The sequence below is a fragment of the Emys orbicularis genome, chromosome 7 (assembly GCF_028017835.1).
Source record: "Emys orbicularis isolate rEmyOrb1 chromosome 7, rEmyOrb1.hap1, whole genome shotgun sequence".
Lineage (NCBI taxonomy): Eukaryota > Metazoa > Chordata > Testudines > Emydidae > Emys > Emys orbicularis.
The window spans coordinates 93,423,941-93,450,612 of record NC_088689.1 but is presented as its reverse complement, the minus strand read 5'-3'; the positions used below and the strand labels follow the sequence as shown (position 1 = coordinate 93,450,612).

The 26,672-nt window shown below is 38.4% G+C and overlaps 1 protein-coding gene across 1 annotated transcript in view; it reads right to left on the bottom strand.

Annotated features, from left to right (window-relative positions):
* Window positions 1–15,373: 15,373 nt before the first annotated feature.
* Window positions 15,374–26,672, bottom strand: part of SYN2 (synapsin II) — a 442,249-nt gene continuing 430,950 nt past the window's right edge. The window contains exons 11-13 of the mRNA XM_065408359.1: window positions 22,122–22,182; window positions 18,064–18,307; window positions 15,374–15,509 (exon numbers count right to left, since the gene is read on the bottom strand). Of these exons, the coding sequence (XP_065264431.1) occupies window positions 15,374–15,509; window positions 18,064–18,307; window positions 22,122–22,182 (441 nt within the window). The remainder of the gene's footprint in view (window positions 15,510–18,063; window positions 18,308–22,121; window positions 22,183–26,672) is intronic.

The following is a 26,672-nucleotide window of genomic DNA, read 5'->3' as shown; positions in this document are numbered from 1 at the left end:
CTGCAGGAAAAAATACTGATGTAAGTATGGGAAAAGCATGACCACCGCATTTATACTTCAAAATAGTTTAGAAAAAATACTGATGTAAGTATGGGAAAAGCATGACCACCGCATTTATACTTCAAAATAGTTTAGAAAAAATACTGATGTAAGTATGGGAAAAGCATGACCACCGCATTTATACTTCAAAATAGTTTAGACAAAACACTGCTGATTGTACACTGAACTGTTACTGGCAGTTACTAAATGTCTATAATCAACAAAACTCCGAGGGGGGGGGGAATGTCCATCCTTTATATTCAGTTGTTTATAACAAGATGTTACGTATGCTGTAATAGAGGGGCTGGCCTAAAAAGCTAATGCTTTTTATGCTCCATTGTGGATAACCTGAAAAACGTGAAAATTATCTTGCCATAAAATTGCTTCCTTTTCATTTTAGCAAATAGTAAAATGTTTGTTTTTTAAATCAGTGTAACCAAAAACAATGTGGGTGCATTTTATTTACTTGTTTGTGATCAGTGTAATTAATGTAATGTGCACAGTTCTAGGAATGTGAAGTCTGATTCTGCTCTAATTGTAGTCAATGACAAAACTCCCATTGACTTTAGTGGCACAGGACTGGGCCCAGTGCTAGTTTCCTGTTTCAGGGGGGCCTAATACAATATGTTAAGGTGGCTTTTAAGATAGTGTCTTTAAAATAGAAATGAGTTACTGTGATTATTTGTAAGGGAGTTTAGACAAACTTGAGTGCAGGTCATGGCTTGCTTTGCTGATGGGGGATCTTTGGTTGGAAAGGGTTGGGTAGTCTTTTTTTACTGTAATTTATTTAAGAACCTGGATTACACTTCCCGCCCGATTTTAACAGTTTTATAGTAAGTCACGTGCATACCTTTCCCACTTGCTTATATTCCTTTAAGGCTGTGCCAGTCTTTCCATTATTAATTTGTGTTTCTGGAGTTATATGCTGGTTGTAAAAATAGACTCCAAGCTTGAACTTGCCATGCAGTTTCAGCTAACCTGTTGGTTTGTGTGTGTGTGTATAAGTTAAGTACAAAAAGCATCAGTAGTTTCTAGCAACCTTTGCACATATTTCCATTTTAAGAAGGTCCTAGCGTTTGTTTAAAAACAAAAAATCAAAACCCAAGAAATGTGAAGAGCTGTTTGTCCTAGTGTGGACTTGTGCCTTGGCATTTTGCGGGAAGGCATCTGAAAAAGTTATACGTGTTCTTAATTTCATTGTATAGGGTGAGTAGGCTGCATTGCATACAGCCCAAACCCTTCCACCACAACTTAAATATGTTAAATTTTTCTGGTAAATTGACTTGGTGCTTGACCCAGAAAGCCCTCCCAATAACTGCAGTGGTAGTGTCACATTCAGAGGGTATGCAGTATTGTACCCTGAGAATGGTAGCCACAGCATATACACAGACATGTAGGAAGAATCAGGATGCATTGCATTAGTATTCTGGCCTGTCAGTTTTGTTCAAATTCATATTTAGGTGAAAACTGAAAGGGTTGGTTGGTTGGTTTCCTTTGTACTGTTTTAATCAGTAATGTTGTGTCACCTCATCTGATGAACTCATAGGGCGTTGGTATGGCTGCCCAGTTTGTCCAAGGAAGGCTCCTGGATGGAATAGGATTTGTTTTGCAGGACAGGACTGAGGTACATTGTAACAGCTTTTGTGAAAGCATCAGGAGTGTTGAGAATGGAGCAGCAGGTCTGTTATGGGTCAGGACAGAGGAGAATTCTTGGCAGGTCTGTGTAGTAGAAACTTTCCTTCCTTTAAAGTACACTCAGTTCTAACTAATTTCATACATGGATTGATGACCAAGAAGAAAGGAACTTAATTTTTTTTAAATTCTAATTCTAATCAATAAAATGGATTGCAATGGCTCTGAAGGAGTTACGGTAAGGGTAATAAAATCCCATTTTAATGGTGTGGTTCTGCCCTGGAAAGTAAACAGTACCAATTTACATCGTCTTGCCCAACAGTTCTGCTCTCTTGTGTGTATTTGAGTCATATCTGCTGATTTTAGTAACAATAAATATTTAATGCTTTTTACTCCTGTTATCTGTGCAGAGCCAACACAGGTGAAAAGGGAGCTGGATTCTATTCCTTCTTGGGCATAATCAACAGAATTGTTCTTTAAGTTGCAGACATTTAAGCTTCTTAAAATCCACTGAAGACAAGGGTTTTGCAGAAGGTCACTGAGGGCATAATTTGGCCTCGTCGAGTTTGAATTTGAGAGTGAAGTATTTAATGCTGGTGTCCTGACAAATTCTAGCTTGTTCGGTTATATTCTAAACAATATACTCATCTTGCTGCTGCCTTCCTCCCAAGAGGTGCTTGCATTTCACTGGTATATGAAATAATCCCTGTGCATAGTGTATACATTAAGTGAAGTTGGGTAAAATACGTTAGGATCCTGGTGGATGGAAGGCATGATATAAATGTAAAGTTATAGCAATGTGAGGAATTTGCTGCTTGAGGTGTCTTTTTGATATTTCCCTGCACAAAAGAAAAACACTCCTCTACTCTTCTGTTTGGTGTACTCTGAAGACATGTAATGTTACACAGCAAAAGATTTCCATGATAAGATATATGTCAGAGTGAAATGTATAATTATTCGAAAAGTGGGTAGGTCAGTTCAGAACTTGTACTAACATCCTGAAGGGCAGCAGCAATGTTCTTGCCATGAGGTTACATAAGCTCCATATGGCCCAGAATCAACACGTTTTTCCTTTGTAGTAAAAAGGTGTGGAAAATGCTAAGGTCTTCAGAAATGTACTACTGAACAGAGTTACATAAACTAATAAGTATCATGCCGTGACATTCACCTGTAAGTGAACTTCAGCTTAAAGAGGAGAGATTGAGACATTGTACTTTGATAGATGCAGTCATGACTTGCAAACAGCCTAGGCTCTGCATAAAAAACAGAAGAATGCTTTATGCAGTGTTGCTGTAGCCCTGTCGGTCCCAGAATATTAGAGACAAGATTGGTGAGGTAATATCTTTTATTGGACCAACTTCTGCTGATGAGAGAGACAAGCTTTTGAGCTTACACAGAGCTTCAGGTTTGGGAAATGTACTGAGAGGATATGTTTACACTGCAATTAGACACCTGTGACTGGCCTGTGCCAGCTGACTTGGGCTCCGCCTGCTGGGCTGTTTAACTTCATTACAGGCTTTAGCCTGAGCTTGGATGTCTACACAGCAGTTAACAGTCCCACAGCCCATGACCTGTGAGCCCAAGTCAGCTGGCACAGTCCAGCTGTGGGTTTTTAATTGCAGTACAGACACACCCAGAGTGTCACAGCTAAATACAAGATGGAACAGATTGTTTAGCATAAGTAGCTAACACATTTCAAGGGACCATTCAAGGTGAAGTAGTCCATTAACACCCCTGAAGTGCTGGGGGGAAAAAGGAGGGGAAAGGCGTAAGCCAAAAGCTTGTGTCTTACTAACAGAAGCTGGTCCAATAAAAGATACTGCCTCACCTGCCTTGTCTCAGGGCTTGTCTACACTTACCAGACGCTGTGGCGATCGATGCATCGGCGGTAGATTTAGTGGGTCTAGTGAAGACCTGCTAAATCGACCGCCGATTGCTCTCCTGTCGACTCCTGTTCTCCACCTGATCAAGAAGAGCAAGGGGAGTCGACGGCAGAGCCTCTCCTGTCAATGTCGTGTAGTGTGGACCCTGCATTAAGTAGGTCTAAGCTACATCGATTTGAGTTACGCTATTCACGTAACTCAAATTGCATAGCTTAGATCGACTTTTCCCTTTAGTGTAGACAAGGCCTCAGAAGAATGCTTTCTTGATCCTGGCTCAGAGGGTCTAGAGACATTCACTGAGCAGGTGAGGCAGAGGCCTTAAAGTTACAGTCCCCCTCCAAAGTCTCAGGTTTTCATTACAATGCCATTAAGCCATGGAAGAAAAATGTTTTTAGTTAGCAGAGGTGGGTATGGCTAGGAACAACCCTTGAAAAGATGTTTAAAATGTTTTGGGTTTGAGGGGGAATAATGCACAATGTATGATAGAATCTGGTGTGTGTAAATATTTGCAAACTCCCACAAGTTGGAGTCTCAGATGCAGCGCATAACTCTCCCCACTTGCATCTGAAGCTGAGAGCAAGTTATGCGCTGCATCTGAGACTCCAACTTGTGGTTGACAGGAGAGGCTCTGCCGTCGACTCCCCTTGCTCTTCTTGATCAGGTGGAGTACAGGAGTCGACAGGAGAGCGATCGGCGGTCGATTTAGCAGGTCTTCACTAGACCCACTAAATCTACCGCTGATGCATCGATCGCCACAGCGTCCGGTAAGTGTAGACAAGCCCTGAGACAAGGCAGGTGAGGCAGTATCTTTTATTACCAGAAAACTGGTAATTAATCAGTATTGCTTTGATTATGACCAGTTTTCTGTTGTAACATAGGACCTGATCCTGGACCCACTGTCATTGCCTTCATGGAAGGATGAGGTGCTTATGCTGTTTGCCTAGCGTAGTGTATCTGGTACTTCAGCTTTGCTTGGAGTTCTTCCACATCCCTTGTTTTTTGGAGTTGATAGATCTTCTGTGGCTTTTCTGTGTAGGACCATTCTTTTGTCATGCATTGATATGGCAACATAGTCAGCAGGTGGAGTTTCTGTGTAAGAAGTGGAGACAATGTTGTGGGAGATTGATATACTGGGCACAGGAGCCATGGGGGCATATGATCCTTTAAATTTTTTGCAAATCCCCTCCCCAAAAAACCCACATCATGGAGAGAATATGCATAGTAAGTTTTACATACTATGCCATATAATAATTATAGAGATAGTGTTTTCATGCCATTATTGTTAAAGCAGTTTAGCTAATGAAAAAATCTTGTGCACAAAGCAAAGACTATAAAAGTTTGGCTTGAACTGACAAAAGCCAGGAAATGCTGAGTGAGGGTTGAAATAATTAGGTCAGTAATCTGCAGTTTGAAAAGTCCCTCTGTAAGTATTTAAATAATCATCACTTTGAGAAATCTATACAGTAAATCTCTAAAAAGAACAGACCATAACTTAGCAAGTGAGATGTCAGCTTGGGGCAATTCTTGTCAACATTTAAAGGACTTTTTTCACTTTTTTCTTTCTTTTTGTGTGATTATTGCCTGCAAAAATAGCTGACGTGTTGCTGCTGCAGTTGATGTTAACGGTAAAACTCCCATTTATCTTAATGGAGCAGGATTGGGAGTCACAGGTAGGGTTGTGGGATGCTTGCCAATCTTACTGTGGTGGGTGGAGATTATATGAACACTTGCTCGTTCTCTCCCTCAGTTTCACCACCTCACTCCCCTCCCTGCATACCACATAGCTCCAATGAGATTTGCTTGAAGTTTCCAGTTCACATAAACACAAAATATCAAAGATCAAAACCACTGAGTTCACCTGCTTTCATGTCAAAACCCTGAAAAGCCCTGATTTATTTTCGTGCAAAGCTATTACTGAGATTCACAACCCATGGTGACCCTCTTGATGAATGTCCTTAAAGTTCCGAGTTTCAAATAAAACTGAAACCAGGTTGTGAGCAGGAGCAGGTTCTCTTACCTATTGGTTGCAGTTCTGGGGTGGGGTAAGGGAACCTGGGCTCTCCCACTCCACTGGGTTCCGACTCCGGGCCCTTGGAGGCTAGTTCGGCTTCATACACCTGGCAGTGTCTTGCATCAGCCTCAAGTCAGCTTCCCTGGATCTTTTCCTGCCTCATTGTGCATCCCACCTGGCCTTTTGTCCCTGGGAAGTGCTGGCTTCTGGTCCTGGTCCCAGTTTCCGGGTGCTGTGGCTCCCCTGTTCCCTGGCTTGGTTTGGGCTTGGCTCACATCCTTTTCCAGGGCATGTCCTTCTCCCTGGCCTGCCAGCCCCTAACTGAGCTGTCTGGCTGCCTTTTAAACCCTGCTACCAACCTGAGCATGCTTAGCCCAGAATTGCTCCTTAGCCCCCTCCTGTTCAGTGAGGGGTTTATACATGGTCATACAGGCTTAGAGTTTTGTTGCAGCATTTTGCAAAGACTTGATAATAGGCTATATGTCAGCATACATGAAACATGTGAGTCTTGTGAATTTCCTAGCTCTTGTTAGAATGAACCACAGCTTTAATTCTAAACATAATATCGTATCAATTATAGTAGTGTACAACATTTGAAAAGAAAGAACTGAACTAATATAATCATGTAAATCTTGGGCCAGATCTATCTGCTGTAACTCTCTTCAAGTCACTGGATTTACACCAAGAATGAAACAGACACATCTTTTTTTTTTTTTTTTTTTTAAAGGCTTCAAATCACCAAATCTGCATTACAGACCTCCAAAAAGCCATGCTCACATTAAAAAAATAGCTCAGTATTTACCCATTCTTTATTTTTTTCCTCTGCTGTTGGTGAATGGAATATACAGTATAGTTATAGTCAACTTTAAAAGGTCTCTTAGAGCAGTCTATGTTTGTGCTGCTTGCAGTAGTTTCAGCAGCTGTCTTTATCCACATGAACAGCTACAGATATTTCCCCGTGTACTTGTCTGACTTACATTTTTAAACCTGCAAGATGACTCTTCCTCAAGCCAGTACACCCCTGTGCAAATCAGATTCTTTAATTTTTATAAGTCACTCCTACCACTCACACCTTCATTCTCATTTAAGAAACAAACTGAGAAAAGAACATGACACAGCCAGGTCTTCAAACTTTTACTATATATTTCAAGTCACTCAAATAGGGCACTTTCTTACCATTCAGTCTCTTCAGTTAGGCACAGTTTACTGTAATTAATTTCTGATTACGTTTTGGAAACCTCCACTCTTCTAATTGATGTGAGGTGTAGAATGAAATCTTATCTGTAGGACCACTTAGTGCTCCTTTGCAGTGTGTACCCTGTGTGTATCTGTGAATGTACAGGTGAAAATTTTCAAGTTCACCAATTTTGTTTGTCTCAGTTTTCAGGTGTCCAACATAAAATATGTAGGGAAGGGATAGCGCAGTGGTTTGAGCAGTGGCCTACTTAAACCCAGGGTTGTGAGTTCAATCCTTAAGGGAGCCATTTAGGGAATTGGGGTAAAAATCTGTCTGGGAATTGGTCCTGCTTTGAGCAGGGGGGTGGGACTAGATGACCTCCTGAGGTCCCTTCTAACCCTGATATTCTATTTTTTCCAAACATATCAGTGGTTTGCTGACAAATTGGAGGTATGTATCTAGTGGGATCCTGCAGGGGTCAGTCATGGGTCTGGTACTATTCAGTATTTTCATTAATTACTTGAATAATGGAGTAGAGAGTATACTTATAAAATTTTCAGATGACACCAAGCGCGGAGGGGCTGCAAGCACTTTGGAGCACAGGTTTAAAATTCTAAATGACCTTGACAAATTGGAGAATTGGTCTGAATTCAACAAGATGAAATTCAATAAAGACAAATGCAAAGTACTTCACTTAGGAAGGAAAAATCAAATGCACAACTACACAATGGGGAATAACTGCCTAGGTGGTAGCACTGCTGAAAAGGATCTGGGAATTATAGTGGACCACAATTGAATATGAGTTGTCAATGTGCAGCTGCAAAAAAGGCTAATATGATTATGGAGTTTATTAACAGGAGTGTTGTATGTAGGAGGTAATTGTCCCTCTGCCCTTGGCACTGGTGAGGCCCCACCTGGAGTACATTGTCTATTTCTGGGCACCACAATTGAGGAAGCGTGTGGACAAATTGGAGGAGAACAGAGGAGGACAACAAAAATGATGCAGTACAAGATTTAGAAAACCTGACCTATGAGGAAAGGTTGAAAAAACTGAGTCTTGAGTAAAGAAGACCAAGGGGCAACCTGATAAGTCTCCCAATATGTTAAGGGCTGTTATAAAGAGGACAGTGATCAATTGTACTCCAAGTTCACTGAAGGTAGGACAAGAAGTAATGGGCTTAATCTGCAGCAAGGAAGATTTAGGTTAGATATTAGGAAAAAACTTTGTAACTGTAAGGAGAGCTAAGCTCTGGAATAGGCTTCCAAGGGAGGTTGTGGAGTTCGCACGATGGGAAGCTTTTAGAAACAAGTTGTACAAACCCCTGTCAGGAACGCTCTAGGTTTACCTGGTCCTTCCACAGCACAGGTGGCTGGGACTTGATGACTTCTCAAGGACTTCCAGCCCTACATTTCTATGAGGGCAGGTCTACACTACGGGGTTAAGTCAACCTAAATTACGCAACTCCAGCTACATAGCTTAGGTCGACTTATTGCAGTGTTTACACCACGCTGGGTCGACGGGAGAAACTCTCCCATCGACTTACCTTATGCTTTTCGTTCTGGTGGAGTACCGGAGTTGATGGGTGAGTGATCTGCGGTTGATTAAGCGGATCTTCACTAGACCCACTAAATTGACCCCAGGTGGATTGATTTCTGCAGCATCAATCCTCGGTAAGTGTAGACGTACCCTATGATACTGATCACTCACAATGCCAGCAGAAGTGAATGATGCTGCCAGTGCCCAGCAGCCCTGAAAATCAGGCCTTGGAAGTTTCAAGTTAGGCACCCATAATTAGTGGGCACTTTTTACATTTCAGATTGATGTCTGTGTGTATTTACCTAGGTATCTACAGTAAATAAACTATTCTTCTGATCTAAAATTCAGTTCTTTACTCTAGACTTTTAAACCCAGATATATTTTCACTGTTTGGCAAGGAAGAATGAAATCTGCCTTAATAGAGCTTTAAATAAATTTTAAGACACAAATGAAATAGTTTTTAAAAAATCAGGATTTTTTGCAAATGGTGTGGAGTGTCAATGTGATCATTGTCAAAGTATACACCAGTAAAAATACCAAATAAAATACAGAACTGCAGGTTCTTAGTTATCAAATATGGTGCTTCTGGAGGAGAATTTGAAATGCCCAAATCAAACAAAACCTATTCAGTAGAACCTCAGAGTTACGAACTGAGCAGTCAACCACACACCTAATTTGGAACCACTCGAACCAGAAGTACACAGTCAGGCAACAGCAGACCCCCCCCCCCCAAAAAAAAGCAAATACAGTACAGTACTGTGTTAAACATCTACTACTAAATAAAAGGGAAAGCAGCATTTTTCTTCTGCATAGTAAAGTATCAAAGCTGTATTAAGTCAATTTTCAGTTGTAAACTTTTGAAAGAACCATAACGTTTTGTTCAGTTACAAACATTTCAGAGTTATGAACAACCTCCATTCCTGAGGTGTTCATAACTCTGAGGTTCTACTGTATGTTAAAAAAAAGTCTCTGAATGCTTGGTCTTTTATACATTATACTTCAAATTCTTGTAACAGGTTTTAATTTGTTGCACTATTTTTAACTTGCTGATGTTTTACATTTCTCACAGAGATGTTTTCGCTCCACTTTCTAAATCTAGATAGTCTGTTACAACATATGTATCATTATCCCTGGAAGAGGGCATTTCCCTCTTGTCAATGGGCTATCTCAAGGCAGGATGGAAAGTTAATCCAGCTCAACTTCCTCACTGCTTATTTTAGTTAAAATACTTCTTGATACTTTGGGCATCTTTTTTGTTTTCTTTTTTAGCGAGACGCTGTTGAGAAGCCTCCTTAGTAAAATAAGAATTAGTAAATAAAAACTCTTAGTATTTTAATTAGAGAGAGGCTAATTTATCTTTCCCTGACTTCAAATATAGTTTAACATCATGAGTTTGAACAATCTTAGGGGGAAGCATAGAACAGAAGAAAGCGTGCAGCAGTTTTGAAAATCTGGCCACTTATTAGCTCATTAAATATGGATTTAGAAGCCTAATTTTAGGCACTTATCTTTGAAAATATTAACCCAAGATTTCATAAGTTAGCTTCTTTAGAAAAACTTTTGGCTAGTTTAAAAAATTAAGTAAGTATTATAAAGTTTCCGTGTTGGAAACATGTTAGCATTCCATAACTCAAAACTCATTGCCTTTTTTAGAATAACATAGCAAACGTCTAGTTTATAATATGGTCTAATTAGTAATCACTTCTGGAGTTGTTTTTTGGTGCAGAAAAGTTAAACGATACCCAGAATCAAAACCTGCTCCTGCTCCTGCAACTTTTTCTAACTGGGCTTTATAAGGATTTTTCTACTGTGTGTGACCACTCATTGAGACAGAATTGGCCGGCAGGACTGCACAGGAGGTATTTCCTTTTTTCTTTTGGTGTGTGTGTGTGTGTGGAGTAATATGTGCCTTTTGAAAAACACTTTAACACTATGTTCACTATCTTTACTGGAGAGAGAAATTACTTCTTCAAAGTTAATCTGTTTTCTTGGTACATAATTATAATCTATTATTATAAAACTGCTTAAATACATTGCAGTGGCTCAGAACTTAACGGTGAGGATGTAGGTCCATTCCAGTCTTCAGAATAAATTTTATAAATCCTACTCTAAGATTTTGTATTGTTTGTTTGTTTGAAAGGTGAAAAGGACTGCCACTTGGAGTAAGATGGAGCAGTGTATATTGGGACCAACTGGCTTCATAAACTCCATGGTAAAAATGACCATATCTGCAATTGGCTCCATTACTAACTTTTATGCAAATTAGTTGCAGCCCTTGGGTTCTTGAATAGTTTGCCCAGGTGGCTCAATGTTGTGCAACTGCTGGCCTACTGTCGCTCTACTGTGGTGGGTGCCACTGTACAAACCTAGATAGCAACGTATTGGGTAACTGGGTCTTTAAATTTGGAGCTGGCAACTTGTATCTGAATTCAAAGCTCAAGCTGTTTAGTGAGGTAATACTAATGACTTATAGGACAATATGGTAAGTGACTGAACTGATTTTATAAACAACTTACATCATTAGTTTTTTGGTTTTGTCTTGTTTAGAGGGTTTTACAGATCGCTCTATAAAACAAAATCTCTTTAAACCTGAAACTCTACATCTAGAGCATAGGCATGTATCAACTTGCATGTGAAATGCATCAGTACAGTCAGAGATATAAAGAAACTTTTGCACTGTGGAGTGGTGATCTGGTATGTACTCTGTGTGGGAGGATACACTGTGCAGAGTTGATTGTTTCACCATTTTTTCCAGAAAGTAAAACACAGCCTGTGGGGAAACTGGTTTTAACCAAGTACAGTATGGCAGGGAATTTTATGAGAGTGTGAAACTTTGCCTCAAGCAGAAAGGTGAGGCCTGACCTAATGAGCTCTGTAATGCATATTGTATTACATACACACTTTTGAAACTAGACAGATGCTAATTATGCATAATGCCAAAATATGCTTAATGACTATACTTTTCTCTGTAGCAGTAATTAATTTTCTTTAAAATCTTTGTAATCAATCTAAAAATAAAATTACTAAAGTGTTTCATAAAGTACCATATAACTGGTACTACTGCAGCATAATGAAGGGTGTTTAGTTCAATAAATACAAAACAAATGGAAAGTTGTAGGTGTTATATTTGATTGGGCTAATTAAAAAGAGCAGCTATGTGGTGGAGAAAGGTGCTTGACCAGTAGCAAGGAAACTGAAGCCCTCTACTTAGCCACAGAACTAGTACACAGAATTCATGACCCACAGAAAAAGGGAAAGAACTAGAGGCTTTCTGCTTCCTAAGTGCATGCCCCTTGAAGTAAAGGGAAATCACCACTCTTTTAGCATTAGGGCTTCTATTCTTTGAGTTCTGTTGCCACTACACAAGACACTTGATCAGGTCTGCCATTCAATCCAGCAAAATGCAGTGCTATACATTCACGCTAGCTAGTATATTAGCAGAAGTAGTTCAAACTTCCCCACTAACATGTTTCAACATTGATCTGAAGGGAGCATGGTAGTTCAGCTTTCCATAGCCAGTCAGTCCTTAGCTGAGAATCCAAATAGGGTGCCAACTGTGATGCAGACAGCTGCTGTGCGTACTAAGATCACCAAATCATTTTACATTGATGAATAAACAGCTGTCCAATAACACTTTTTATAGGTAAAAACTTAGTGAATTAGAGATACAAGTCTCCATATCTAATCTCATTACCAAGCTCCAAACAGGATCATTCACTAAAAAGAAGTCCAGTATTGTTGAAGAGGCTTAGATCTGCTGACAATCTCAATAACATGGGAGGCCAAATCTGTGCTTTATGTACACTTCATAAATTGTTGTTTTAGGTTGGTAGGAGATATAAACTCAGAGAGCTAATAAAACTCAAGCCTCTAAAATCTGTTACAGAATCCATAAACACTTTCAAGTAAATGAACTTCGTTTTACACAAGACTATGGCAAAGCAATAGCAAAATGCTAATAGCTTGTAAATTTTCCTTTTTAACAACTACACAAAGTAAGAACAAAATAATCACTGCTTTGGGGCAAATGAGAACCTTTATACATTTGTATCCTAGCTTTACAATGGATACTTTGATAATTGAGAAACTTACTTACTTACTTAAAAAGCAACAGAGTGTCCCGTGGCACCTTTAAGACTAACAGATGTATTGGAGCATAAGCTTTCATGGGTGAATGCGTCTGACGAAGTGGGACTTTCTGTTGTTTTTTACAGATCCAGACTAACACAGCTACCCATCTGATACTTTACTTACTTAAACCCCTTAACTGCCTGTAAATATATCTAGGTACTTTGTTGGCCATCTTTGCTATAGTATTCGAGCACCTCCTAATTTAATTTTTAAAAATAGTGACAAATGGTTCGTTATTTGTAAAAATTGGGTTAATATTACTTGTAAGCTTTCCAGAGTAAGGACTGTCTCTTACTGGATGTGTGTACAGCACAATGGGCCCTGATCTCTGTTGGGGCCTTTACATGGTATCATAATACAGATAATGAACAAAACAGCTTACATCTTCTTGGGCTGACATTATACTCCATTTTCTTTAGGAAAATGAATTGTATTTCAAGGAAGGATGCACAAGAATATGAAGCTTGTCTATTTTATTTGTGTAAGTGCCTGTCACATTTTGGGTAATGGACAAATAATAGGATTAAATCTTGATTATATATTTTTAAGTCTTTTCACTATTCTTTCTCTGTAGGTTAGCAGACACTTTCCCATTTTCTTCACCCGCTGCCTACCTGACTTTAGCCTGACAATGGTCCCTCAGTTGTATGAAGTCAGGAAAAGCTGCGCCTGTTAAGTTTCTGGCATCTGAAGGATGTAGCTGATGCATATATGGTTTTTTTCTGTTTTTTAATTCACACTTTTATTATGTTTTTTCTAAGTCTATAACAGAAGTGAGAGCAGATCTGATGTGAACCCACATCAGTGGGTAATACTAATTGAAGTCTAGAACAAATCTATTTAAGTAGATTCTATCTGCCACCTTCATTTGAGGGTGATGTGGAGAGTTAACTAAAAAAAATAAAAGGATTTAAAAAAAACAAAACAACCCCCTAAAAATCCTGTATTTATTGCTTTCCTTGTACATTTCCTTGTACAATAGTAGATGTTAGAACACTCCTCAGATCTGTAGTTTTTAAGGAACCCTTCTTTTCATTAATAATTTAATAGCCAGTGACACTAAGAGGCCAAATGTAAATCATTTAGGAAGATGCTGGTATACAATAAGAGTCAGTGTGGTAACTAATAATCTTTGCTAAAGAGTATAGAGCATCTTACCAGTCAGTTTTTGGCCTATGCAGCTGCAGAGACCTCGGAGTATAATACACAGTTTACCCAGACTAATCAAACTACCATTGCAGTGGTCCCTTCTTCTTCTACTCTCCCAGGTCACAAGTAAGCAAGGAGCTAGATAGGATACTTTTATATAAAGCCCTATACTTTGTGATAACATTATAACTCTAGAATTATAACTTCAGTTCCCTAAATATGTGCATGGTGAGCCAAATCCTTCCCTAATGTAACTGGAGTAAGCGGGGTTATGTTTGGGATGGGATGTACCTTTGGCCAGGTATATCTAAATCTGTCTGAATCTTTTTGCTGATTCTAACCCTTGTGGTATTAAGCCTAATTTTATATGAACATGAAAAAATAGGAGGATCTGGAAGCAAGTACCTTGTTTTTTCTGGGAAAAAAGGAAACCATCTGACACTTATTTCCCTTCTTAAGTGTTAACGTGACATCAGGACAAACAAGGGAAAGGAAACACACATGTTCCCTGCCACGGAACACTCTGTTGTATGTAACTTGTTTTAGAGAGGAGCACAGTGTTAACTTGGACTAGTGCTCATCTAGACATGATTTAATCTGCTTCAGATTGACTTGAACATTTAGAAATGCTGCTGTTATCCCAATATGTAAGACCACTTCTGTTACAGCAAGTCAGAGCAATATTTTCAATATACATAATCTCTTAGAAAAACTAAGCTCCATTCCTGTGAGTTGTAATTTTACCACATTGTTTCTCTTGGTTCATGATTAACTGATAATTTGACATGTTAGTTTCTGATGGCAATGACCTAGTTGTCCAAATATTTTACAAACACAGATGGACAATAGGGTGACCAGATGTCCCAATTTTATAGGGACAGTCCCGATTTTTGGGTCTTTTACTTATATAGGCTCCTATTACCCCCCACCCCCTGTCCCGATTTTTCATACTTGCTGTCTGGTCACCCTAATGGACAACTAAAGTCAAAACATGGTACACCTAATTGCTGAAATCAGTGTTCTTCAAAGCTTCTCTTTACCAAGCACAGGGCTTTGCATTTATTAGAAGGGGTACAGAAAAATATTGGTAACATTATTAGGTCATGCATGTTACTTTACAACTCAGAGATCACTATTAAATTAACAATAGGAAATAAATGTTCAATAGACCTATGAGGATACAATAGTACATACACATACTCTATTCATGACATCACTGTTTTAGCCTAGTGATAACTCTCAGCAAATATATCAGAACTCTATAGTTGGTTGATGGAAAGGTTGTCAAAGGAGGAAGAAAACTGCTTTAATTTCTCACAACAGTAAAGTGGCTTGACAACAGGAAACACGAATATGATTTGCCTCATAACAATCTGAGGCAAGAACAAGTCAGGTTAAGACTATATCCTTGCAGTACAAAACATTCACTCATAACATAAACATGCAATGCAAAGCACTGGAGATGGGTAAAACAAGGGGAAACCCATAACACAATGCTTTATTACAACAATTCCACAAAGGAATATCCAATAGGATGATATAGTGCAGTCATAGTAAGGCCACAATGTTACAAGTGACAAAGACCATAAAATTAAGCATTTTGTACTACTACTAATATAGCTTTTCCTCTCATATTATATAGATTTTATACAGTGTACCTGAATTGTATCTCCTCATAGACCTTTTTAAAAATTAACATATTGCTTGGAACAGTAATGGAGGATGGGTCACGGGGATATAAATACTAAATAATATTCACTGTAGGTTCTAGTCTATATGCCATATGCAACTGCATGAAACTGATCTTCAAATGGCTAATCAGAAAAAAGGCTGGCAAAGGACTTCCTCAAGTTTCGGATGGTTTCAGCTTTTGCTTCATCCTCGTTCACGGATGATCGAAAGAAGGATGATTCTGTGAAACTGAAGGCATTTGTCAAAGACTGTGATTTGCTGCAAGACAAAAGCAACATGGTTGGTATTCACATTGTAGTCAGCTTCCATATGTACATATACTATATCCATACAAACTATATGCTGTGTAAAAAGGAGAAGCATTTATGGGATGGAAAACAACTTACATGTTCAAACAAAGATGGACAAGCAGAGACAAACAGAGTCAAGTACAGCATATAGAACCGCTGAATACAGCACTTTCTCTCTATACTTTAGTCTGAGAAGTAGGCTATATCAACTATACTTAATAGAACAGGTTGCTTAATAATAAAACAGCTTATATTATTGTATGAATCGAAAGGATACTAAATCACCAACAAAATAGAAATGAGAGGAATATTGAGCATGATTCCCCTGTTTCACATTTTATTCCCCCAACAGTAACCCCATTAATTTCAGTAGCTCCTAGTGTATAAAACTGCAGTAAAGAAGAATTGGGCCTATTAAGTCAAATTCAAAGCCAGGGAAACCTGAATTCAAGATGAGTATCAATAAGGCACAATTACGTTCCTTAAGGCTGCAAACATTTATTGACACAAGGAGAAAGAGGCATGTCAGTACATTTGAAGAATTGAGCCCTAAAATTGTAATCTCGTCTGATGATTTATTGGATGTTTAATTCTTAATTGTGACTTGATGAAACTTTTGTTTTGTGAATGCACTTGATTTAAAAAAACCCCCACAATCTGTCAGTGCTTGTGTATTTACTGCAAGCAATTAGCCTAACTACAGTAGAATCTCAGAGATACGAACACCAGAGGTACGAACTGACTAGTCAACCACACATCTCATTTGGAACCAGAAGTACTGTGTTTGTTTTATTTAAATTAAAATGGTTAAAAGAAGCATTTTTCTTCTGCATAATAAAGTTTCAAAGCAGTATTAAGTCAATGTTCAGTTGTAAATGTTTGAAAGAGCAGCCATAATGTTTTGTTCAGAGTTACAAACTGTTTAGAGTTATGAACAACCTCCATTCTTGAGGTCTTTGTAACTCTGAGGTTCTATTGTATGCTGTCTTTTTCTTTTTTGTGGTGTTAACACTAACTATAGCATAAGTCTCTGTGAAATAGTGAATAAACTATACTTTAGCATACATGAAGGATAAAGTTTGAAGTTTAAAACTGTGTCCAATTCATAGAACTTCAAGTGGAATAACTTTTTAAAAGGGTAGCTTAAATTTAAAGCAAAACATCATATCTATCTATCTATCTATCTAAAACACCCTAAATGTGTAAGCCTTTCAAAAAAGTATCCATTGCTTAATTAGTAAAGATAATTAACTTTTTGGGAATGAAATGAACTCTGTCAAGTGTTTATCTTATCAGATCTCTCAAATAGAATTCAGTAGGAGATTGATATTTGGCTGTGATACAGCAGCAACACACTTCTCTAGTTCATATTGGCTCATACTCTGTGGCTTGCAACTTATCCACCTCTACAACAAGCAGTGCTGCATACATTTCAGGCTTTTAATACATTATAGATGGATTAATGACTGATAAACATTTGTGTTTGCACTAATGAAAGGTGGAGTGAGGGAGGTGAAGCAGCAATTGACTTGATTAGTAACACAAAATAAATGGCCTAATTAAATATTTATTCACAGATTAATAACCTGCATGCACATGTTAGGCAACAGTTTGTGGGTGACTACAAAGCACGCACATGCAAATATCTACAGTACAGTTAATCCCAAAGGCAAGGCATTTTATTATGTACTGAAATCTGTTTGGAGTAAAGTTGCTTCTTGGAAAGTTGCATAAACTAATTTTACCCCTGACAGGGTTAATGCCATACTATATCTCTAGTTTTGAAATCTTGCCAACTAAAAACTAATTGCCTTTTAAAAGTTATATTTGATGAGAGAAAACTGGATATATCTTGGAAAGGAAAACTATAAATCTATTTAGATGTAAATTGGGAGCAGAGGTACAAATTAATGGGGAGAGTTAGAAAATCGTGTATATAATAACTATTTAAAAAGAATGTCAGGAAAACCTTGGTTAGGTTTCAGACTGTTTCTGTAAGGGAGATGGTTTGTTTGAGTTACCTGTACTGTATGTTCAAGCAGCAGTGTATAACCTTGAAAGAAACAGTATTGCAAAGAAACCCATCTTACTAACTATTGCATCTGTGTAGAATGTTAATTTGGATTATTTTTCATATAGGCCTTTTGAAACTGAAATCTTTAGCTGTCTGAGTGATTGCAAGGTTAAAAGTTTAAACAGATAAGACTTCCTTTTTTCTGTGCAGCTTTACTCACAGTGCATGCAAATCATGAGTCAATGATATAAAAAAGGAGAAAAAAAGAAATGAGAGGATGATGCCTCCTCAAACCAACCTTGGTTTGAGCTGAAAATGTGCAGGTATTATATGAAATTCTGCATTTACAGCATTTAGGATGTGGGTATGACTCCCTGAATTGACCTCTTTTTACAGTCAAAAGCACATGTTCTGCTTTGCTGCTATATATTAGACAGGCACCCAAGCTACTGTGATGGAAACAAAATACAATTATATGGCGGGGGAGGGAGAGAAACAAATCTCTTACTTAAGCTGTGGATGAGACTGAGGTTTCTGCTGTGGAGCAGGTTGTGGCTCTGGCTCCACTTCCATTGATAACCCGGCGCTGGAAATACCTTGACCCTGGGCATGTGGTTGTTGAGTTGTAGGGCCAGGTGGACGCTGTGGCTGGGAAGTTGAGGGCTTTGCTGACTGCCCCGGGGGGAACATGCGCTGCGGTTGCAATGGCTCCTGGCTTTGTGATTGCGTTCCTTGGGGTTGTACTGGGCCCCCTAAGTTCAGTACAAGAAAAACTTCATAATGTTACAGTATCAAAGAACCTATATTATATTTTATATCCAACACTTAAAAAATAATCCTGGAATCTGTCAAATTCTGTGTTGAGACAATATTCTGCTAATATGGACCACCAACTTAGTATAGTCAGTATTATTTACCACAACTGATACATTAATACATTCCTTATACCACCTTTACACTCCAGCCCTAAAATTACTATGAGATCCAAATAGCCAAACATCCCTGGGATAAATTTGGCCTGGTTCAGTGAGTGGTTTAGCTATATTCTGATAGTTCACCAGTGCAGCTGATTCATCTATTGTTTTTATGTGATGTTACTACAGTACTGTTGAAGAGCCAAAGCTTTAACATTATCTCCATAGTTGCTTATATTATTCCATTTACAGGTTACCTTTACAGCAGTAAAATAACTTTAAAATGACACTGACTGGAGACTTCTGGTAATTTATTAGATTTTGTAGTGAAATATCTAAGAACAGAATACAGAGAGACCTGAAAAAGTCATCACTAATTTATTCTTAGTGACCAAGGAGTCTGAGTTTTTGCTTTTACTGACTAGACTATGAGCTGGCAAACAGAACAGCATTATAAAAAGTATGGGAATAGCATATGAGGCAGAAACCTAAATTGTGAAATCCATGACAGAACTGATCAGCAGGCTTTTGAAAAGATGCTGTATCATCAGACTGTTGGTTTTGAGGCTTCCTGACTGAAAATGTACTCAGTCAGATCTCAGTCAGCAGGCAGTGCACTTTATGTAGTGTCAGGTGTCTACATGTGGTTTTCACTGGGAGGCTTTTGATGAATTAGCAGTTACAGCAGAATCGTTACCCTCACATGTCACATAGCTCATATAGCACATCTGAATGAAACGGAGGTAGGGACAGAGACAAAACTTTTTGATAGATTTGATTAAAGAATCTTTCAGTCAGGATCTGTGCAGAATGGACCATGAACATTAGACAAGCCTATTAATCTAGCTGTTTTGAAAATGTCAGAATTTAAGTCCTCTTACAAAGAGATTTAATGTCCATGTAAGATCTCTCATCCTCTTTTTAGTTCTCAGAAAAGAAAACACTTCTATATCTGGAAGAAATGGTATCAGCACAATATGCCATTAGCTTTCTTTTTAAATAGACAAATAGCCATGGCTAGTTTTCCACTTACTGAATAAGATTGTGTGTGTGGAAGAACAGAACATACTAGTGCTTCAAAAAGTTTGCCACAACTAGGATTATTCAATATTTTGTGTTGTAGAAAGGTAAGGAGCATCTCCTTAATACTAGGGAATGGGACTTCGTTTTGTAAATTTTTATGACTTTTTTAGGAAACCTCAAAAGTGGTAACAGTATTGCAACATCTTAACGATACTCATTTACTTATTAGCCTCCCTTCACTCAGTACTGGAAAACAAATATTCCCCTCCTCCTCCCACTTACAGATAGTGGCTTGAATGCCAGAAACTTTACACTGAAGACAGATGTAACTTTCTTTTATTGCACATTAAGCTGTACAAGATATTTCACATAAAAGATATACTGCAATCACACTTCCAGCATTTGCTCACTTTCTTGCAGCTGGGTTGTACAAAAAGGCAACAATCATGAAAGAAACTTTTACCAAATAAAGAAATAAATAAAATCTGAACATTAATCCTACACTGTAAAACATCTGTTCCCTGTTACTCACAAACTTGCACCTAAGCATGCTTGCATGCAGAGACATTTTGACTTGCTGCTTCTCTGTGGTATGAAGTAATAGGTATGTGCCCCTCTAACTTTTACAATCAACAAGCTGAAGTCCTACCTGAAATGCAAATCTTTTCTTTGCACTCTGCACATACAACTCACAAATGTCACATGAAAAGCACTTGTGATTACTCACACTACTACATGCAAAACAACACCTTCTGCTTTAAATAAAAATCACTTGGTTAACAGATTCATTTCTTCACCCCAGGGTAGTATGCTTTATTCTCATCTATGATATCTGAAGGTAAGAATTTGTGAACCTGATCTTAAGCGTGTTTTCTCCATACACAACAAAAATAGCCAATGTCGTCATCAGAAAGATCATTGATCCAGAAAAACATAGATCACTAAAGCAAAATTTCATGTAATTTACTTATCGTCAGTAAACAATAGCATTCACCATTAACATTTAAATAGCTAATAATGCATATATAAATTCTCATCTTGCCAGCCTGCTTTTACAATTAAGAAAGCTCACAATGCTGAGTTGTTTTTTTTGTTGTTATTTTTTTTGCAGTGTTTGTAGGGAAAATTAAAAGTAGAACATTGTTTTCCTTAAAAAAAAAATTATCTTGTTTGTATTAAGCTAGTGACCACTATTTGTCTTTGTCTAAATGACAAAATACAGTGCTGTGCCTTGCTTACAACTAAGTTTTACAGTATGCTAGAATAGTGCAGGTTGTGTTCCTAGGCTAGATATCTCATAACAGTTCAATGGCCTGCCTGGATATTGCTTGTGATATTGAAGAGTAAATTGGTTATGTGAAAGTCATAAGCAATTATGGCTATAGAAAGTCTGGCAAAAGTCAAACCTCTCAGGTCTTTTTGCATTTTGAGTTATGAATAAAGATAAGGCCCTGTTTTGTGGTTAATCCTGGGATAGAATTATTTAATGTCTATCCTGATATTTCAGTGAAAATAGTGGCACTGAGATGAGGAAGTAAATTACTTATCTATTTGTTTCATGTTACAGTTAATGGGACAGAGCCTTAGCTGGTGTAAATCAACCCAGCTCTATTGAAGTCAGTGGAACTATGCAGAATGATACCAGTTGAAGTCCCGATATTTAGCAAACAAGACATTTCAGGGGGCTCAGTAATCCTGCAGACACTTCCCACCAAACACCGTGAGATTAGCTTAACCTTTTTAGCTAGGTAAAGAATTTTGGGGTAACATTTGTCTTGGGTTTTTGTAGAAACCACAAATGACTAATTCAGAACCACAACAAAAGAAACTACTTAATTGAACTGAGATACATTAAATACTCACATTTTCACTGAGATATTGCACGTAGGTGGCCCATTTACATAGCTTTGTAGCTAATAATTTAATGCAGAATTAATTAAAAATATGAACACCAGTATGTAAAATACAGGATATTTAAATGTTCCTGGGAAGAAGTCTCTTGTTTTATGGAATCACTAAAACACTAGAATTCTACATCTTACCTATAAATAAAATTCAAATATTAACAAACTTTATAAAATTATTTAAAAAAAGCCTCAATCAACAAATATGTTAAATTATATCTTGTAGAATATCTATCTGAATCACCTATCAATGTTAGTCATGCAAAAATAAAATTACGACTATCACACGCACACACTCACAGAGTTAAGCAAAAGTATTTAAATCTGAACCTGGGTTGTTGTTTACCCCACAATATATAATACTTAAAAAATACTGTCTAACCATCCATAATATACAGTCGCACTGGACTCTGTAGAGGCACAATTCTTTGTACACTGTTGACAACAGCCCTGAAATCACAAGTTATACAGAGAAACATAGGTAAGCATTACAAGCACAGACATGAACAGGTAAACAACCAGACAGTATAGTTGACACTGCATAGAAAAAACACAGTCCAGGTCAGCACTGAAACAATGCAAAAACTGCACATAAACTGGTACGTTTGCTTTTAAGGTTGGTTTTTGGCTTTAACCCCTGCTTTTACTGTCAATTATTTAAGTAGCCTGGACTTGTTTTGGTCCTACTGCAACGCCATTACAGTCGAGAATATACTGTAAACAACCTTGAGGTGGTGGTCGCTGAGGTGGGATTTTGTTTGGCTCTGGTTCCTTAAGTGATCCACTCTGGAAGATAAATACAAAAAAAGAAGAGACGTAAAAATAGAGCAGCACAGTTACACTGAGTCTACCTATGTTTCCACTGAAAGCTCTCCATTTAGTTTGGGGTTTAAAACATGCTCTTCAATTTTCTCCAGGTAAAATCAAGTCTAGTTTAGTTATTGCTGGTCATGACACATGAATCCTGTTATACAAGAACTCAGTTTTGGGGTAATTTAAAAAATAAACAAACACCTCTCTCTTTTCAGCATGAGGTTACCACTATATAACATGAACAGGAGGGTGTCTTTTCTTCCAAAGATTGCCTTCCCAAAACCTCACCGTAGCTCATGTGAGGCCTTTTCTCTTCAAATCCTGCTATCTTGAACAACCTTTTCTCTATCACACTGACTGTATCACTTTTTCAATTTAGATTTTAAAACTCTTCTTCCTTCCTCATTCCTTTCCCCGTATTTTTGAGCTCATGAATGAATGTTTTGACTTAATCTCTGCATAAAGTGGGCTTACTCCTCCTCCCACAGAAATTAATGCATGCAGGATTGTGCCCAGTGGGCCAAATTTTGCCCTCTGTTACACCTGTGTATTCAATGAGATACTAAGGAGACTTCAATAGTTACCTGAATGTAAGTTAGGAAAGAACTTAGTCTTTTTCAGTTGCAACTCAATGACATTCCCCTGCAGTTTAGAAACCAGCATCAGCAAAATTCCACTGTGTTTGAGTATCGAAGTGAGACACTGACTATAGTTTTAGCTGTTTCATTAAGTGAAATGAAAGAGGGTTAACAAAAACATAATGGGAAAAAAATTACTTCACTCTATCCTATCTAGCATGTAATAGTTAACTTTTCAAAATAGGATATGTATTTGGCAGTATTGCTTTCAACATATTCTTGTCCAGAGGAAGAGATGGGCCTGAACAAAAACTTTGGAGCAGAACACCCTCTGGGAACATTAGGCTCTGGATCCAAGCTTTGTCTTGGGCCCATCGCTAATATTTTTCAAAATGTACAGTAATATGTTAAATCTCTGGACAAAATAGCTGTGCTTTATTTAATTTTTTTAAGAATGATCAAGAAATTATTGCCTTCTGCCCAGAGAGAAAAAAAACCCTAGAATCTATTAAAGGGTGAGTGTAAAATACAATCCTTGCAAAACTTACTTTTCTTCAGAAAGATGTGTTTGATTTTAAAACTGAAAATACATGTTACCACTAATGATTGGAATTTCATGGGAACCTAGAAATTGTAATTTTTATGTGTTTCAAGCAACAGTATTCTATCCTAAGCAGCTGTGCAAAGTTGCTTTATGTCTGCTTTAGCTGCATAAATAAAAGGGGACATGACGGATCTGACACTCTAATTGTTCTGTATTACAAACTTCAAGATGAGAAGAAGGGGGGTTAAAAATGAATGCATAGTATGAATGGGCCAAAATCTGCTTTTCACAAGAGGAGTTGATACAATAATACAGTTTACTATAAACATTAATACAAGGATTGGGAAGGAGAGGAGAATTTCACAAGGAGAAACAGGGACCTCCACACTTAGGAAGATCACTTTAAAACTCCTGGATCATGAGTCGGTCAGAGTTCTCACCTCCTGAACTACACATGAAAGTCCAATCTGCCCTATGACAACTGTGATCATATGGAAAGTGTATTGATATTTGCATTGTACAGAGCATTATATCTCACTGGGGCAATGTCAGTCTTTCCTGTGATAGCTGGGAAGCTTGCACAGGGGACTGGAAACTCTGGAAGGTTCACCTTGAGGAGTTTCCTCCATAGTGTTCCAGTGCAATGCTGATGCAGCTCAGACCTTCCTCTGTGTGCCATCAGGACATGTGGTGCTCCACACTGTGTGGAGACGGTGCGTGTTTTCTGTGGCATTGGTAAGGGGAATGTTACCTGCCTCCTCCCCATATGCAAAACCCCAAATGGATGGTGCAGTTCCTGTGGAAGCAGGATAGAATGCTGCAATGGAGAAGAATATTCCCCATTCTCTGCACTCGAGGCAGGGATCTCTGGGGTTTACATCCTCTCTATCTATGGAGTTCTGTGGTGTGGGTACAGGCCTCCAATGGTTGTTTCTGGAGGACTGAATGAAACCAATCATGTAATTCCTGTTAGAGAACTGAAACCCAAACAAATTGCTCTATGTTAGACATGCCTGCTGGTATTATCCTTCTTTTAGGGAGAGCGAGCGAGAGGGCATGGAGGGAGGGTGGGGGTGGGGAGAGAAGCACTGTCTGCTCACACGCTGGCAGAAGAAAGCTGGGAGGGAGATGGATTTATTTATTTTTTAACCTAAAGTAAGGGGTTATATGTATGAGAACAATCCAGTCTTTTACTTACAGGAAAAGAAAATGGGAGCTGGTGATTCAATATGTAAAACTAGCTATGAATTCTAAACAGAATATCTGTAGGTCCTTAGTCACCTCCATACCTGCAGGCTAAAGTAGGACTGCAATTTGTTTTCATGTTGTCAGGGCTTTGGTTTAATCACAGATCACATCCAACTCCCTTGTCACAACACCACCAGTATTTCTGCAGTCCACCTCCCTATATATCTCCCCATCTACAAGGAAATGCCATTATCTTAAATGAAGCTTTCCAGAAAACTTGCTAGCATTTTCTCCTTACTCAAGTTTCTCTAATGCATGCCCTACCTTGGCAGTTCTGAAGTTTCAGAGCCCCTGCATACATTCCTACTGATGTTATAATTGCTTCACTCTATTCACTGACTGCAGCTGTCCTGGTTCTTCCACCCACACATCCTTTCTTCACCAAATATCACCTAGTGCTTGGGAACCTCACCCTCTCTCCAGGCCAATCACGTGGCTAAATTATGTTTGCCAACCACCAGGCTGACCCCAAAAGGCCTAATTCACCCTATATTCCTAAACTGAGAAATTTGACTCTTGGGTTTTCAGTTAACTGCAGTAATCTGTTCCCTTTCAGGAGCCTGCTTCTCTCTCACACAGAGCCTTTCATATTAAAAACAGGCTGGGAATCCAGAGTCTTCTAACTCCATACTTGGTTGCTTTCTTGAGCCAATGCTTCTAATAAAACCTAAGCTTCTCTTAAAACTGAAGTTGCTGGCAAATCAACTACAGCCTGTTATTTCTCACCTTTCTAAGGTAGTATGCTGCTAATGCAACTGCAAGCATTCTAACTCCTTGTGGAAAATCTAATTCCTGTGAGCAGAAACCCACAGGGACTAGACCTGTCTTGAAGATCTATTCTTCCATCCTAATATTCTTATACTTGCCCGCCAGGCTAGAAGCTAAATCTGTTGCCAGTTTATTTCTCTTAGCCCAAACAAGATTTTGTACATCAAACTTTTGGATCTCAAACCCATCCAATAGTTAGTCCAGACCTGTCTGGAACCAGGGCTATGGAATTCCAGATAACTTATGTAAAATGGCTCAAAACAGCCCATTGCTTGGATGCCTAGGGCCAAAAAGAGAAAATGGCTGGTCTAATATGTAATTCGTGTGTGTGTGTACAGTGCTTGATATGGCTATGAATACCTCAGAGGTGAAGTAATTGAGGTGGTAATGAATGCCCTTTGGGGGCATATGCCAATTCCCATGGAATAAAACTCTCATATCATGTCTGATTACTTTTTCTGCACTTAAATTTGAAACTGAATACCCAAAGGACAGGGGAATTGTAATATTACTAAAAACATCAAGTCTTGAATTGCCTATTTGTGGAATCTCCCCTTTTCAAATAAGATTGGTTTGTTTTATATATTTATAAAAATCACTAAGCTTTACCCAAGAAAGCCCTCTCTAAGTTAATGACTTCCCAGTGGTGTATGTAATGAGAGGTGCATTAGCTGCATAATGATATATATTAAAAAAGCATGAGCTAACAATTTTGGCCAGAGCATCCCTTTAGTGGTCAGATAATCCCATTGGTCTGGAATGGGTGGAATGCTGCCTCTGTACCACTTCTCCTACTCCACAGAAACGTATAGATGCATTTTGCTTGAAATGGGTTCCCTAGAATTTTAGGGGGCAGAGGTGGAAGATAGGACTGGCTGTCCTCCAAAGCACTGTCCCCCGTGACTCCATGGATTAGGATTAGATTGTGCTAATGCTTGATCTATCACATTCTATATATAAAAATATCATATTTATATGTATTTGTGACTTTGGGATTGTCTGGCTAGTGTCAAAGTGGGATGGTGCAAAAGGCTATAATTTGGCAGGGAAATAGCCCTTGGGCAATAGAGGTGTTTGCTGTATCCCAGTGAAAATTGGTTTTGGTTTGGCTGAGTTAGAAGGATTTGAAAACCAGCATTGGAACATGTATAGTAGGTTTATTTGATGCAATGACTGAAGTTTTTAATAGGTGTCTCCACATTCGAAAGGAAATAGGGCTGCACCACACCTTGGTAGTTTAAGAGTAAATTAAATATAAAGAGACCGGCCTTATTCAGTGCAAGAGCATCTAGATGCTAAAGGCGCTTAGGAACTTTGTAGGAGAG